The sequence below is a fragment of the Stigmatopora nigra genome, chromosome 7 (genome assembly GCF_051989575.1).
Source record: "Stigmatopora nigra isolate UIUO_SnigA chromosome 7, RoL_Snig_1.1, whole genome shotgun sequence".
In the NCBI taxonomy this organism is placed as follows: Eukaryota; Metazoa; Chordata; class Actinopteri; order Syngnathiformes; family Syngnathidae; genus Stigmatopora; species Stigmatopora nigra.
The window spans coordinates 12,637,213-12,652,856 of NC_135514.1; the positions used below are offsets into that span (position 1 = coordinate 12,637,213).

Here is a 15,644-nt window from a genome sequence, read left to right on the forward strand (position 1 = left end):
CGGGTATATTAAACGGCAACTCTGCTTTTTTTGGCAAGATTTGTATGGTGTTCATGGGGGCATAATTATACATACTTAAGTTCATTAAAATTCCAACTCTGACATAACTTTCGTCTATCATGACCACATTTTGACATTTGTTCATATTGTGCACGAGGCTAGCGCTAGCTACCCAGGCAGTCACAATGGGTACATTGTGAATGCTAAGTGTACAGCTATACTCCATTAATTGAGCTAATTATCCCATATATTTCTGATTTCTCAAACGATTAATACCTCCATCTCTACATTGGGTATCTCTGAGTTACTAACAAATGATCACCTTATTTGTAGGAAGCCCAAGACCAGAGAGATGAGCTAGAGAGGTCCAACAAGCAGCTTCGCATGGAAATGGAACAACTAGTCAACCAGCAGGATGACGTTGGCAAGAATGTAAGGCTTTTATTTCTATTTCTATGCTATTCTTGTCATTTGAGTTTACACTAATTTTCTCACGTTAAGGTCCACGAGCTGGAGAGAACCCGCAGAGCCCTGGAAGCAGAAGCAGAGAGCCTCCATACTCAGACGATGGAGCTGGAAGAGGAACTAACGGAGGCCGAGAACTCCAGGCTGAGGTTGGAGGTCACCCTGCAGGCCCTGAAGGCTCAGTTTGAGAGGGAACTCAGTAGTAGTGAGGAGAAGGGAGAGGAGAAGAGGAGGGCCCTCAGCAAGCAGGTACACATGCCTCATTTATTGATTGATTTGTCGAGATTCTAAAAAATATCCCATATTTGTCACATAAAAAAGATGACTGAATCGAGGGTACGGCTTATATGCGCATAAATTAGACTTGACATGCTCAAAAGGCGTCACCGGACGTTTGGTCGCTGGTCTTTTGGTAGCTGGTCTTTATATTCATTAGAGAATTTAATATCTAAGTACTGTTTAATATCTAAGTACTGTTTAATATCTAAGTACTGTTTAATATCTAAGTACTGTTTAATATCTAAGTACTGTTTAATATCTAAGTACTGTTTAATATCTAAGTACTGTTTAATATCAAAGTACTGTTTAATATCAAAGTACTGTTTAATATCCAAGTACTGTTTAATATCCAAGTACTGTTTAATATCCAAGTACTGTTTAATATCCAAGTACTGTTTAATATCTTTGTACAGTTTAATATCTAAGTAGTTTAATATCTAAGTACAGTTTAATATTGAAGTACTGTTTAATATCTAAGTACTGTTTAATATCTAAGTACTGTTTAATATCTAAGTACTGTTTAATACCTAAGTACTGTTTAATATTTAAGTACTGTTTAATATTTAAGTACTGTTGAAACCAGCTCTCAAAATCATATTCATGGGAGATGTTTAATATCTAAATATGTACTGTTTTGAACAGTAATTAGATATTAAACACTCATGAATATAATTTTGAGAGCTGGTTTCAACAGTACTTACTCTCTGTCACCAAAAGACCGGCGACCAAAAGTCCGAGCACCCACAAAACGCCATTACGCCAGTCATTTATTTTAAAATAGAGAAAAGATAAACAGATAAAATGCCAAACTACATTAATTTTGACATCTAAGAATATAATTAGAAAAATATATATCGATATAGCATATATATTTATACAGTTGTTTGCACATTTGTCATCAGGTGCGAGAACTGGAGATCCAGTTGGAAGAGGAGCGCAGTCAGCGCTCCCAGGCCGTCCTGACCAAGAAGCAACTGGAAGTGGAACTGCAGGACTCGGAAGCTCAGGTGGAAACATCCAGTCGCAGCAAGGAGGAGGCCGTCAAGCACCTGCGCAAACTCCAGGTCAACAAATCGAAAACCTCCATCCGTCCGTGGTCATGCCCATTCACTACAACTTGATGCCATCTGAAATATTTTCGTGTATCTGTCTCAGGCTCAACTGAAGGAGGCGCTTCGGGAATTGGACGAGTCCAAGATTACTCGAGATGAGGTCATCGCGCAATCCAAAGATAATGACAAGAAAATTCAAACACTCGAGGCTGAAGTCCTGCAGCTCACTGAGGTAAGTTTTATAATATTTACATTTTTTTTATAAATGGATTAAAATAATTGGATCTAAAGCCCTAAATATTCCATTTTTTTATAGATCTAAAACAATGTTTATTTGAGCTTTTTTTTATTAAAGGAATTTAAAGGATTAGTCATTATGTTCCATATTAAAGTGGAAAACAGAAAATATTTTTATATATTTTTAGATTTTACAAAATATTTTGTGAACTAAAAAAAATGATTAAAAAAGTACAATTATTGATTTAAAAGGAGAGAAAATCAGGAAATATAATATACATCTATATTAGAGTTTATGAAATGATTTTTGAACTAAAAACACAGAAAAAAATGATAAAAAAATGACAATTATTGATTTAAAAGGGGAAAAATCATATAAATCTATAATATTCATTTTAATTTGATCTTAAAACAGAAAGTCGGCACTCATGATTTACTTTCTCGGGCCACACAAAATGATGTGGCGGCCCAGATTTGGCCCCCGGGCCGCCACTTTGACACCAGTGCCTAAGCGCTTTTAAGCTAACGAGGCTAACGTTTGTACAAACAGGAGCTGACAGTATCCGACCGACAGAGAAGACAGGCTCAGCAGGAAAGAGACGAAATGGCCGACGACATGGTCAACAACAGCTCCGGAAAGTCTGTATCGGGTGGTCCATCTTTTGGAATTTTTTGAGTCAAACGGTTATTTGAGGTGAGGCCATTTTTTTTTTGCAGAACGGCGCTATTTGAAGAGAAGCGCAGGTTAGAAATGCGAGTGAGCCAGCTGGAGGAAGAGTTGGAGGAAGAACAGACCAACGCCGAGCTTCTGTCCGAGAGACAAAGGAAGATGGCGCTACAGGTTGGTTCACATTGGAATTTATTGGACTAGTGTAAATGTATTTGTTGTCAATATTGAAACAACTATTTGTGGGTACTATTTATAGTAATCCCTCGCCATTTCATGGTTCAATTTTCGTGGCTTCCACTACATTTTTTTAGGAATTGATAATTTATATTAGTAATTGATCACTAATATTTGTTATTGATCATTTATATTAGTAATGGATCATTTATATTAGTAATTGATCGTTTATTTTTTTTACTTGATCATTTATTGGTAGTAATTGATCATTTATATTAGTAGTTCATCATTTATATTAGTACTTGATCATTTATATTGGTAATTGATCATTTATATTTGTACTTGATCATTAATATATGTAATTGATCATTTATTTTTTCATTCTCAACCTTTATTTAACTAAACACTTGAACAAGTTTTTTTTGTACTTTTGAACAGTACCCTTGTCATGAAATCATATTTTCTTTAAGGAAATAGTCATTCATTTTATGTTATTTTTACTTAAAACAAATTGGGTGTCAAATTGGCGGCCCGGGGGCCAAATCTGGCCCGCCACATCATTTTGTGATCATGAGTGGCATCTTTCTGTTTTAGGATCAAATTAAAATGAAGAGTATAGATGTATATTATATTTTCTGATTTCCCCCCTTTTAAATTAATAATTGTCATTTTTTAATCATTTTTTTCTGTGTTTTTAGTTCAAAAATCATTTTGTAAAATCTAAAAATCTATTATAAAAAAAATAAATAAACATTGTTTTAGATCTATAAAAAAACTGGATATTCAGGGCTTTTAATCCATTTATTTAAAAAAAAAAATCTAAATATTATATCTAAAATAGTCCGGCCCACGTGAAATCAAGTTGACGTTAAAGTGGCCCGCGAACCAACCCGAGTCTGATTGGTCGTATGAACTGGATTTTTCTGGATTAGGTGGAGGCGCTGACCGTTCAGCTGCAAGGCGAGAGAACGGTGGCTCAGAAGGCCGAGGCGGCTCGGGAGCAGCTGGAGCGCCACAACAAGGACATGAAGACACGACTGGAGGAATTGGAGGGCACTGTCCGGGGCAAACACAGGCTCAGCGTCGCCGCCCTGGAGGCTAAAATTGAATCGATGGAGGAGCAGCTAGAACAAGAGCGACAGTGAGCCACACAAACACTTCCACGCTCTGAAAATGCACAGTGATTGATATTATGGTCTGCCAGGGAGCGCGGAATGGCCAACAAGCTGGTGAGGAAAACTGAGAAGAAACTGAAGGAGGTGTTGATGCAGGCCGAAGATGAGAGGAGGCACGCCGATCAATATAGAGACCAGGTAAGTGCAAATAGGAATGAAATGTAGGTAGAATTGGGTTTTCGTTTCAATTTTAACAAGATGCCCTAATGCACAGGTGTCAAAGTGGCGGCCCGGGGGCCAAATCTGGTCCGCCGCATCATTTTGTGTGGTCCGAGAAAGTAAATCATATGTGCCGACTTTCTTTTTTAGGATCAAATTAAATTGAAGAGTAGATGTATATTAAATTTTCTGATTTCCTCACTTTTAAATCAATAATTGTCATTTTTTTAATCAATTTTTTCTGTGATTTTAGTTCAAAAATCATTTTGTAGAATCTAAAAAAATATATTAAAATAAGCTAAAATAAACATTATTTTAGATCTATAAACAGATAGCGTATTCAAAAATAAATGATTCATCGCTTTTGAAGGTTTACAATAAAAATATTTTATGTCAAGGTTTGCCTCTGCATAGTTGAAATCAATGACCTGTTCCGTGGGAAGAATTATAGTATGGGAAATGATAGTCTGTTGATATTTGTTATCTTTATTGTGTAATTAGTCGGAATATAACATTGAAAATGGCTCACAATAGAACAAGTGCAATTCTGGCAAGATTCACGTCATTACCAATATTGTAAAAGATTCAAAAAATGGACTTATGGTGACAATTGTTGCGTCTCTTTTATAGCTGGACAAATCCATGGTTCGCCTGAGACAGCTGAAGCGTCAACTAGAAGAAGTAGAAGAGGAAAACTCGCGTTCCAACGCGCAAAAGAGGAAATTGCAACGAGAACTGGAAGAGCTGACGGAAAACAGCCAGAGCAGAATGCGTGAAATCACCACCCTTCGCAATCAGCTCAGGTACATAAGCCCCGCCTCCCCTCACTCCCAGTTTTTACCTGTTCATTAACTCCGCCTTTTAAGTTATCCCTTGACATTAACATTTTTTTACTTTGCTCCTCCTCCTTTTCATCGCATCCATTTGTCCTCATCTAACAATGTCCCATCTGTCCACGTCACCCCACCAATCAGCGTCCCCGAACGGAGACAAGAGCAGTAGGTCATTGTGTTTTTTTGTTCTGCTTTATTATGTCCAAATGCTCATTTTTATGTTTTTTTCTGATCCGATGATTTCAAAATTTGATCCATCATTCATTCATTATCCTCACTAGGTGAGGGGGTGCTGGAGTCTATCCCAGTTGCCTTTAGGTGGGGGATGCCCTAAATTGGTGGTCAGCCAATCGCAGTCAATACCTATATTTTATCAGTATTATTTAAAATTGAAATTGACCATATTTTCACGGCTATTCTGCGCATCGCATTTAAAGGCGCAGAGTCAGTAACAAGTGCTATTTCTGTATTGGACACACAAAGGACCCACCGTTTTTAAAGACGCATACTTAAACATACAGACACGCTAAAAACATGTTTTTAAAAAGGCAACAGAAGCAAAACTGAGTACTTTGTTTAGCCATTTTACCCCAAATTCATCAAAGTCCTCATTTTCTGTGTCCGAATTGAACAATTGTCCAAATCTGTCTTCGAAAACGCTGAGTTTTTTTATACGTTAGTACAGGCGGCCACAATGCATTCGCAAATAGTAGCTAGCTAGTAGCTAGCTACTATTTAAAGAATTATATATCCAAGCAGTACTTTTTCTAGGGGGGAAATGGTAGAGCCGGGGCTGTAGAGGATGGTGTACCCTATCGACTGATTTATTTTATTTTATCATGATGACAATTTTAATATTGGTCCATATATATAAAGCACACTGGATTATAAGGCGCCTTGTCTATTTTGGAGAAAATTGAAGACTTTTAAGTGCGCCTTATAGTCCTGAAAATACGGTAGTAAAGTGGTATAAATGCTCAGTTTTTAATTATGATGCGATACTCTATTACTATCATTCATTTTTAAAGTATTCCAACATGATTGCCTCGTGGTTAGATTTCCAGCATCCAAAAATCATATCTGAATATGTTTGAATCCCGAATGGAATCTTATGACCAAATCCAATACTCAATCTGGATTAGCGATACCGAGTATCGGATCGGGACATCACTAAAAAAGAGCTTTATTTTTTGGCTATGCAGACGCGCTCCCTTGCCGCTAGCAATGCGCGGACGTCGCGCCCTGGTGGAGGACTACTCGTTGGACAACTCGGATTCCGAAGAGCCGCCTGCCTCGCCGTCTTCGCTAATTCCTCGAACCCCGACTCCGTCCTCTGAGCAGAACCTGGACCCAAATCCGCCACCCTACACTGTCAACAACGTACAACAGTGATGTACCACACACACACACTTACACAACTCTAGTTTAATATCTAAAATCAATGAATTGCTTTTTTCCTTCGACAAGTACAAAAAAATACGATTTTGATGGATTTTTTTAGCGTACGAAATAACGCCGCGATTCAAATTCTCAACACGTAAATTCAGATGCTTTGCTAACTTATCTCAAAGTCCCAATTTGCTATTTATTCCGTGGACGTTTGGACCCATCAAATGTTCTGGCGGGTCCACGTAGGGCCCACGAGCCACAGGTTGCACACCACTGATGTTAATTTGACCCAAAATGAAGGGGCAGCTTTAAAATGACGAGTTAGACATTTATATTTGGTTAAAAATTAGGAAATTGGAGGAAAAATTCATTCACTGGACTTTTTATAAGACCACGTTTTGGTCAAATTAGGAAATTAGCCAAAAAGGACCCACCCGTAAGTAGCCACCGACTTGTGAGCTTGGTCACATGATCACGTAGTCGTAATTTATTCAACAAAAAAGCATTCATTTGAGTTTATATCATTTTTATCAAGATCAATACTTTTTTTGCTGTATAAACGAGTCTGATTCACTGGGGAGACATTTTTTTTCTATCCAAAAGCCGAACTTTTTTTAAGCGGGGCGTCTTCTTGCACAATGTAGTCTTAATATATTATACCTTCCACATTCAAAAACTGGAAATGAAAGCCGGCGTATGGATTTAAAAAACGAAAAAAGGGACTAAAACAAGTAGAATAGAATAAATTTAACATCATCCAGCATGATGGATGACGCCTAGATAGAAATATTGTAGAATTAGATTAGAATAGACTAAAAAAAAAATAGGTCATAAAGTGATTTTTTTTAACCCTGGCCCTTAACTTAAGTTTTAAATGACGCTTTTACGCACGTTTCATTGGCATATTTAAAGATCTTCAAATAAATGCATAAAATGGAATAAAAATGGAGACCAAAAGTTTTTGGCAGTGAAGAATTTTTATTAATATTCACGTACAAAAGGCTTCTATTTTTCAGACATTAGCCAAAAAAAAATTTGGGCTCAAATTAGCAAAAGAAATATGCATACTCGATTGGGTTTAGATCAGATAACAAATTGAAAATATCACTTTTAATTGCATTAGTTAATATTTCTATTATTCCTGATGGTTTATGAAGATCAAATTTAATATTCTGGAATACCCAAATCCTTTTGGACCTAATTGTTAGACCGCCATTTTGTTTTTTGTTGTCATTTTTGTCTGGGCAATATGCAAATGACTTTTGTGTTTTGATGACTTTGCATAATGGATGCACTTTGCACACAGGCGGCGGGTATTTTTTGTCCATATCGGCATCTCGAACACGTCGACGCGCGTGCATTTTCAACCACACAAAAAAAGGTGGAAGTCAAGCTGCTTGTCAAAGGTTTTTGTTTTCTTCTTTCGTGGTTTTTTCTCATGGCTAATGTGCAACTTGATGCATTTTTTTCCTGTTTCATCGTTTGTTTGTAATTGACATGCTGTATTATAAAAAAAAAAAAAAAAAAAACACTGTCCGGGGTCCACTTTAATATATGTTGTTGATTTTCACTCCCTGTATTTGTGTGCTTTATTTCACAGATTTGACAGGAAAAGACATTTTCGTATGGAATATCAAAATGCAGTTGGGTCTATTGTAGAGGTGAATTGAGGTATTTTAATTTGTTGGAGAAACGTTACGTCAATCGAGGCAAGTAAAATGAATTGTTAAGAAAAAATAATGGAAAATACACACATGGCGGATTAAAATACACTTTCAGCACTGAAATACACATTTTATGCCCTAAATAAAACACTTTCTGCACTAAAACACACATTTTATGCACTATTTTAAACAATGTGTGCACTCAAATACACATTTTATGCCCTAACATAAACTTTCTGCACTAAAATACACATTTTATGCATAAATTAAACATTTTCTGCACTAAAATACCCATTTTCTGCACTAAATTAAACACTATTTCTGCTAAAATACACATTTTATACACTAAATTAAACATTTTCTGCACTAAAATACACATTTTCTGCACTAAAATACACATTTTCTGCACTAAAATACACATTTTATGCATAAATTAAACATTTTCTTCACTAAAATACACTTTTCAGGCGCTTGCTAGCTTGTTAGCCTCATCCAATGTTAAAATACAATTGCATAAAAATAACCAGTTAAAGTGAAAATGACAAAAATGAGTTTTTACCACATTAATTGTCTTAAGTGTAAAGATCATGGTAAGAAAACGTGTTAAAAGACGTACATTCGAGCGACTCCACATCCACCAGGATGTCCTCAAACGTCAGGTGATCTTCATGAGGGGGCGTGGCAATGTGATGTGTAGAGGCGGAGCAAGTCGGGGCCCAAAATGACTGAGCCACGCCCCCTGAACACCTCACGTCGTGCTGGCAGCCGGACAACGTGGGAAGTGGCTCGGGCACGCCACTTCCCATCGACTCGTCGTCCACGCGTTGCGCGGCTTCCTCGTCCTCGAAGAAAAGATCCAAGATGTCCGCCCAGTCGCTCAAGTTTGAACAATCATCCGAGCTTTCGAAGAATGACGGGGGTAGTGTAAGCGCTGGGGAAATGGGCGGGGCATTTTCAGTGCAGTCCATCGAGGGCGTGTCTTGTTTCTCTTGATTGGCACTTTGATTTTCCCTTGGATCCTCGGGGTCAGAGGTCGACGGCTTTGCTTCTTTTAAGTAGAGAGCGGACTCTAGTCGCCGATTGGCCGCCTCGATGTCGGCAAACTTCCTGTTTGGAAAGAGCGAGACAGAAATGAAGTGCCTTGAATTTAGACCACGCCCCTAATTAGTCATTGATGCGTACCTCTGTATCATGGTATGCAGGAAACGCCGATGGTTGACCTGCCGCTTGGAAGGCCGATTCTTGCGTGGTTTTTGCAGGGTCCTCATCATATGACCCGCTGCTGATGTCACAAATGTGTACAAGTCCCGCCCCCAAGGGACTGCCCGCTCCGAAACCGTTTCCATGGTCATTGAGATGGATTTTTGCATGGCTGCTATGTTGAACGCCAGGGCGTGAATAAGCAAAGCAACCCCAAAATAGTATTAAGTTAAATTCACGTAACTGAAAAGTATAAATTAAAATGTAAAAATATATAGTATAAATTTAAATGTATGTATATATAGATTTGATGTATTTTCAGATTTTAAAAAATAAATATTTATACAAATAAAAATGTATATTTATAGAAAATATTTTGAATTTATAAAAAATTGGGCATTATTTGATGTATAAATGTAAAAAATAACCTTTTGGGGTAAGAATTGAACAAATTAAAATAAAATAAAACTTAAATAAAAACAAAGTACACATGAAATGTCATTATAAAAATTGGGAAAATATATTCTTAGAGAATGCATACAATTGTTAATAATTACATTTTTTTGCCTTCAGATTACTGCTAAACTCATCAAACTTGGACATCTATTCCTGTCACCCAAGACAACTAAAATACCAACATTTTTAATATAAATTTGTCAAATTTTCCCCCCTAAATCAAGATAATCCAATTTTTCAAAACCCACCTACCTTGCCCAATTTCCTTTGCTTGTCAATAAGCGATGGATGTCCTCTGCCTCCACCTTTGCGCGTCCTTTCAACCTGAATGACATCAGGGCGACTTGACGTCTCCCCTTTTCTTGTACGCCACCCCATAACCCACCCAGCCCCCACCCCAAATAGACTCCCCATTTCCACGTAGTCACCCACTGACGCAGGCAATTATCAAAGAAGTCAAAGTCATTGTGTGTCCTCACAAAAGCTCGCTTGCCTGCAAAACCCACCGTTTGCTTCTTAATTGATGTGCCAAACGATGGCCCTCATTAGCACATTTTTAAAGGGAAGAAGCGACATAGTTGCTAGTGGCTTTAATTGACCTGTATAATACCCGCTAACTGCTTTTTTTTTAGCATTTCCAAGGCAGCACAGGAGCAGGTGGAACCATTTGGAACAAATACAAGAGGTAGGTATGTCTTTGAGCTGGGTTAGTTTGAACCAAAAAGTTCAATTAGTTGCCACCATTGAGGTTCAGGAATTCGTGTTAAAATGGATTGGGCGTTTATTGCCGTCAATGGCTTTGAAAGCATTTACAGCCAGTTTAAATTAATTTAACTTCTTAAACTCGGCGTAACCTGGTACTTAAAGACTAACTAGAGTCCGGAGGTCATCACTCCCTGGTGGTCTAGTGGCTAGGATTCGGCGCTCTCACCGCCGCGGCCCGGGTTCGATTCCCGGTCAGGGAATTTTTTTTTTCAACAAATTTTTGTTGTCATTCTAACTCTAAACCTGTCTGTTTGCATTTTTTCTCTATAAAAAAAGGCTTATTTTTGTCATAAGTTGGGAATTTCAGTTTTTACTTGATCTCCGTTTCTTTTAATAACAATAGATTTTAAAAATGACCTGATTTAGTTTATATGATGACAAAAAAAAGAATCCACTTTATGTATACTTCTAATTTAACTTGACTTTATTCCATGGAAGCCTATTTTTAGCCCAGGAGACATGAGTAGACACCTAGCTAGCTAGCTAGCTACATTTCTCTTTTAGCACTCAGGCCATCACGACAACAGTTCTCTCCTACGAAGTCATTTTTCAAATAGCTTTCTTGTTTTTGTCCCCCTTTTTTATTCTACAGCTGGCCGATAAAACGCCATATCAGCAGGCGTCTTGAACAGGGGGAGTCTGAACTTTAACCCCCTCCGAAGATTGATTACAACTCCTCCTCGAGCTCAGTAGCCAATCAGAAACGAGGTCGTAGACTTCTCCCTGCCTGGCCGTGAGTTCCTTTTTGTAACTTCCTTTTTTCCCCACCATGAACAGGGCCTGGCTGGCCTTCAAGGCCCGCCCGTACTTGGGCAACGTGGTCGGCTACACGGCGTTGTTTGCTTCGGCTGATCTTTTCCAACAACGTTTTTTGGGCACAGGGGGCGCCGCCACGGGCGTGGACTGGCGTCAGACGGCCCGCGTGGCCACGGTGGGCTTCTGTTTCCATGCCAACTTCAACTACCAATGGCTGCGCTGGCTGGAGAAGATGCTGCCAGGGGGCGGAGTCAAAGCCGTGACGGGGAAGGTGGTTGTGGATCAGCTTGTAGCGGCGCCGCTAACCATTAGCGCCTTTTATGTTGGTAAGATGAGGGATTTTTGAATTATATATTTCAAAATATCTAATATATTTCTAAATATATTTTTTTCAAAATTATTTGGGCCTACTTATTTGTAGTATATGCTTTAATTGTGTTTATGATCCCTCCAGGTTTGAGTTTACTTGAAAGCAAAGAGGACCTATTTGAAGACTGGAGGGACAAATTCTGGACATCATACAAGGTAAACACTACAAGTTTTGTTTTTTATAATTTAACAATGGTGTAACATGGTCTTTTCAGACAGGTGTGGTGTTCTGGTCAACAATGCAGGTAAGATCTGGTCTGGATTTCTAGCTTCCCGGCAAGCCAGCTTTTGCTCATTTCCACCATTTTCTTTTCAACTGCAGGCGGTGAACTTTACTTTTGTCCCGCCAGTGGCTCGAACCGTGTTCCTCGGGGGTGTCGCCCTGGTCTTCACCGTCTTCTTGTGTCATCTCAGACAGCAGAAGGACGGCAAACTTGAATAAATTTCAAAACTTTGGGATTTCATGACCAGAAAACACTTACAATCATTTTAATTGATTTTTAAATAAATAAGCAATGCAACTTATGCAAAACGTGTTGTCTTAACATTGTGTCATATGATGGCAACTGTAATGTATTTTGTGATAACATTTAAATAAATTAAACATGGTGAAAGGATTGAATATAACTGCGTAATTTTTTATAATAAAGTCTATTTAGTCATTTTAACTCGTTTTTATATCCTATATTTCAACAGTCGTTTGCAGGAAAATGGATGCAGTTCTTCTTCCCAACGCTATTAGCACCATTGAGAACACCGCAGTGGTTGCGTGTCCTTACCGGAAGCAGTTTCCATATGAACCAATCACAGACGCGAGATTCAATACAATGTTTATCGCGAGACCTTAGCTCTCCCTTTTTCCATCCGAGTCCAAGATGGTAGGTAGCACAAGTTCAATTTTTACAACACAACAGTTAAACTATCCGCAGCCATCCTCTAAATTTACACTGTTTAACTTCTTAATCATAACACTAACTCGTTTCGGGGACGGTTGACTTTTCAAAACGACCGACCTTTCGTGCTATAAGACCCCGCAAACCGAATTAGCTTCGTTTCTCGGTGCTGACTGGCAACCAGTCTTCAGTCATGACGTTGGACACGAAACACACGTTTAAATGTCTCCGAATTTTAAACATGGGGACTAATATCTAAAAATATTACGTCTTGGTTGTCAACTAGTATGTCATTTTGCAAAGTTGTTGCTAAACTCGCCATGTTATGTGTCATTAGCTGCCGTTAGCAGCTAGCATGATAGTCAACGTGTAAATCCTACGTTTCTATTCAGGTTGCATTCAATGACATTTCGTAAAATATTTTTAAACCTATAATGACTTATGGCTGTGGTTTTAAGTACTCCAGGAAGTACTGATGCAGTCAACGTAATGTATGATTCTAATGTTGAACTGTTTTGTCCTAATTCTTCCGAAAGGGAGTCGATATCAGACACAATAAGGACCGTAAGGTGCACAGGAAAGAGCCAAAAAGCAAGGATATCTACCTGAGGCTCTTGGTTAAGGTAAGTTCCACACATGGAGACACTTTTGAAAACGTTTTTTAATGCATTGTCTTTTTTTCTCTGAGTGAAATGATGTTTTTCAACTAAAATAAAATGTCTTGTAGCTGTATAGGTTCTTGGCCCGCCGTTCCAGTGCATCCTTCAACAAGGTTGTCCTGAAGAGGCTTTTCATGAGCAGGAGCAACAGGCCTCCCATCTCCATTTCTCGCTTGGTCAGTGGCACTCTTAAAAGTTTAAATTTTTAGGGTAGGAAGGCTTTAAAATGTATGTATCTGGACATATTTGTCATGCCGTTCAATTTATCTGGAGTGGGAGGGAAAATGAAGTTATTGGTGTTGAAAAATGTGCATTTATAGGCACTTTTGTCAATTTTCATGAAGTGGAGCTCTTGTTTTTGTCAATTGGGATATCCCGGAACAGAAATCTGATCAGATTGTATTGGACAATTGCAGCTTTTTCAGAAAATGTATATATATTTTTAATTTATTTAATGTTTTGGTATGGCAGTTAATGAATTGAGGTGACAAAATTAAAATGTACCTAATTTTAATCCTAAATTATCTAATCAACCTGATTTCCAATTGGTTGGCAGACATCTACATTGATAATTAATTATTAAATAATTTCAATTTTAAATTCCTTCAGGCTACGAACTATAACAGTATTTTGATTTTGCAATTTGCATCATTCTGGATGATTATATCAATTTGCTTTATTTGTCGATAGACTGGAAGTTCTTTAACTATTTAAATTAGAGCTTTTTTAAATGAATTTGTAATATCTAAGACAGCCAAGAGTGGTGGAATAAATCGGTTTATTGGGCATTATACTATTTTTAGTTGAAAATAGGTTGAATGGGTGATACACTAGTTTAATGTTTTTTTTTTTTTTTTTTAATGGAGTGCTTCATTTTTTGAAAGGTTTGCCATTGAGTGATAGACATAAGTCCAATCGCGGCTTTTTAATTTGTCCTCCATTAAATTGCAGATCCGCAAGATGAAGCTGCCCGGCCGTGAAAACAAAATCGCCGTCGTTGTCGGCACGATCACGGACGACGTCAGGGTCCAGACTGTTCCCAAGCTCAAGGTCGGCATTTCTCCTCGCCCGTGACACTCAAAAGTCTAAGGCGCCAATCATGACCATGCCATGGTTCTCTCCAGGTGTGCTCCCTGAGGGTGACCGATGATGCTCGCCGCAGAATCCTGAAAGCCGGTGGCCAGGTGATGACCTTTGACCAGCTGGCTTTGACTGCACCCAAAGGAAAGGGCACAGTGCTGCTGTCTGGTAAGGACAAAGCAAAAGTTACCGGATAAATGGCGCCCGTGTTCCTCGCCGTTGTTGTTCCCTACGTCCAGATAGCAATGTTCTTTCCCATTGAGCGATTCATGAAACATTAACCACGCGAACGTTGTTTTTCATTGTTGGCATCAGGCCACATCTTCATGGAAGAATTGATTTAGCGCTTTGTCAAATTCATCAAGCCTAAAGGAGTCTCAATGGGCTTCATAGTGAGATGGATTTGTTTGAAAATGGTCTCTGTCTCCCTTTCTCAGGTCCTCGCAAGGGCAGAGAGGTTTACAGGCACTTTGGAAAGGCTCCTGGAACTCCTCACAGCCACACCAAGTATGTACCAGCACACTGTTTTAATAGGCTTTTCAACATTTTGGGACTATTCTGTTTATATTTATTGAAATTTGTTCTAGTAAATTGTGTCTTTTATATTATATATATATATATATATATATATATTATTTTTTTAATGAGGTAGAAAGATGCACCACATTTTTGTAAATAGCGTCCTTTATATTATATATATTATACTTTTTTAATGAAGTAGAAAGATGCACAGTATTTTTATACAACGTAGAGGAGTTGCACTGTAGTCATTTTTGGGAGGGCACATTTTCCCTATCAGAACTACATTTAAGAAACAATGGTAAAATTGAGAACAACAGGTTTTATAGGCATTTGTTACCGTAACAGTTTTTCAGATAGATGTCGGAAAACATAACAATGTCGGTGGTTCGAAAGAGGAGAAAAACAGGCCTGGCTAAACTGTTTAAAATGTGGGACTTCTAGTCTGGAAAATGTGCATTTTATTTTTTTAAATCTCAAACAAAAGACTCATTTTAGTCTGTAAAGCATTCTTTGTCTGGGATTGCCTGCTCCACTTACTCTGTCTATAAAAGGCGTTTTGAGTAATGGTTATTTTGTAAACTCGCGTCAGGTCTAAAACAATGCTAATTTTGACTTAAAATGTATTTAAACATGGAGAATTAATTGGCTTTGAAGTGATTTTGACTAACCAACCTTTCATTTCCAGGCCCTACATCCGTTCCAAGGGCAGGAAATTCGAGAAAGCCCGTGGTCGCCGAGCCAGCCGTGGCTACAAGAACTAAACAAGTCTCTCTTTGTTTACCACACAAGCCGATTCAAAATAAAAATCTGCCTGAGCAAAAAAAAAAAAAACGTCACATCCTGTTTT

General features: G+C 38.2%; 3 protein-coding genes and 1 non-coding gene across 10 annotated transcripts in view; all 4 read left to right on the plus strand.

Annotated features, from left to right (window-relative positions):
• Positions 1-7,391, plus strand: part of myh14 (myosin, heavy chain 14, non-muscle) — a 37,092-nt gene extending 29,701 nt beyond the window's left edge. For 5 of the 7 annotated variants that reach the window (XM_077721383.1, XM_077721377.1, XM_077721380.1 and 2 more), the window contains 11 exons: positions 334-432; positions 502-714; positions 1,647-1,808; positions 1,900-2,028; positions 2,584-2,672; positions 2,751-2,874; positions 3,810-4,018; positions 4,082-4,190; positions 4,842-5,014; positions 5,186-5,209; positions 6,247-7,391. In XM_077721383.1, the coding sequence (XP_077577509.1) occupies positions 334-432; positions 502-714; positions 1,647-1,808; positions 1,900-2,028; positions 2,584-2,672; positions 2,751-2,874; positions 3,810-4,018; positions 4,082-4,190; positions 4,842-5,014; positions 5,186-5,209; positions 6,247-6,436 (1,521 nt within the window). In that variant the 3' untranslated portion in view covers positions 6,437-7,391. Of the gene's footprint in view, positions 1-333; positions 433-501; positions 715-1,646; positions 1,809-1,899; positions 2,029-2,583; positions 2,673-2,750; positions 2,875-3,809; positions 4,019-4,081; positions 4,191-4,841; positions 5,015-5,185; positions 5,214-6,246 lie in introns of all 7 variants that reach the window. The other 2 variants (XM_077721382.1, XM_077721379.1) reach the window with 2 other exon arrangements.
• Positions 7,392-10,646: 3,255 nt separating this feature from the next.
• On the plus strand, positions 10,647-10,718 carry trnae-cuc (transfer RNA glutamic acid (anticodon CUC)). Its single transcript has one exon. It is a non-coding gene; the product is annotated as a tRNA-Glu (tRNA).
• A 539-nt stretch (positions 10,719-11,257) lies between these two features.
• LOC144199440 (mpv17-like protein) lies at positions 11,258-12,260 on the plus strand. Its single transcript, XM_077721076.1, has 4 exons — positions 11,258-11,600; positions 11,729-11,799; positions 11,859-11,888; positions 11,966-12,260. The coding sequence occupies exons 1-4, from the start codon at positions 11,288-11,290 to the stop codon at positions 12,083-12,085; spliced, it is 534 nt and encodes a 177-aa protein (XP_077577202.1). The 5' UTR covers positions 11,258-11,287; the 3' UTR covers positions 12,086-12,260.
• A 154-nt stretch (positions 12,261-12,414) lies between these two features.
• On the plus strand, positions 12,415-15,628 carry rpl18 (ribosomal protein L18). Its single transcript, XM_077720627.1, has 7 exons — positions 12,415-12,521; positions 13,073-13,159; positions 13,264-13,371; positions 14,147-14,245; positions 14,320-14,443; positions 14,713-14,782; positions 15,483-15,628. Exons 1-7 carry the CDS (start codon positions 12,519-12,521, stop codon positions 15,556-15,558), a joined length of 567 nt encoding a protein of 188 aa, XP_077576753.1. The 5' UTR covers positions 12,415-12,518; the 3' UTR covers positions 15,559-15,628.
• Positions 15,629-15,644: the final 16 nt, after the last annotated feature.

What these genes read in the sequence shown, in the direction of transcription:
- LOC144199440 (XM_077721076.1), top strand. Translation starts at nt 11,288, where the DNA reads ATGAACAGGGCCTGGCTGGCCTTCAAGGCCCGCCCGTACTTGGGCAAC. An exon ending in AATTCTGGACATCATACAAG is followed by an intron (nt 11,800 to 11,858) that starts GTAAACACTACA and finishes TGGTCTTTTCAG; the next exon opens with ACAGGTGTGGTGTTCTGGTC. An exon ending in TGTTCTGGTCAACAATGCAG is followed by an intron (nt 11,889 to 11,965) that starts GTAAGATCTGGT and finishes TTTCAACTGCAG; the next exon opens with GCGGTGAACTTTACTTTTGT.
- rpl18 (XM_077720627.1), top strand. An exon ending in AGACTGTTCCCAAGCTCAAG is followed by an intron (nt 14,246 to 14,319) that starts GTCGGCATTTCT and finishes GGTTCTCTCCAG; the next exon opens with GTGTGCTCCCTGAGGGTGAC. An exon ending in ACTCCTCACAGCCACACCAA is followed by an intron (nt 14,783 to 15,482) that starts GTATGTACCAGC and finishes TTTCATTTCCAG; the next exon opens with GCCCTACATCCGTTCCAAGG.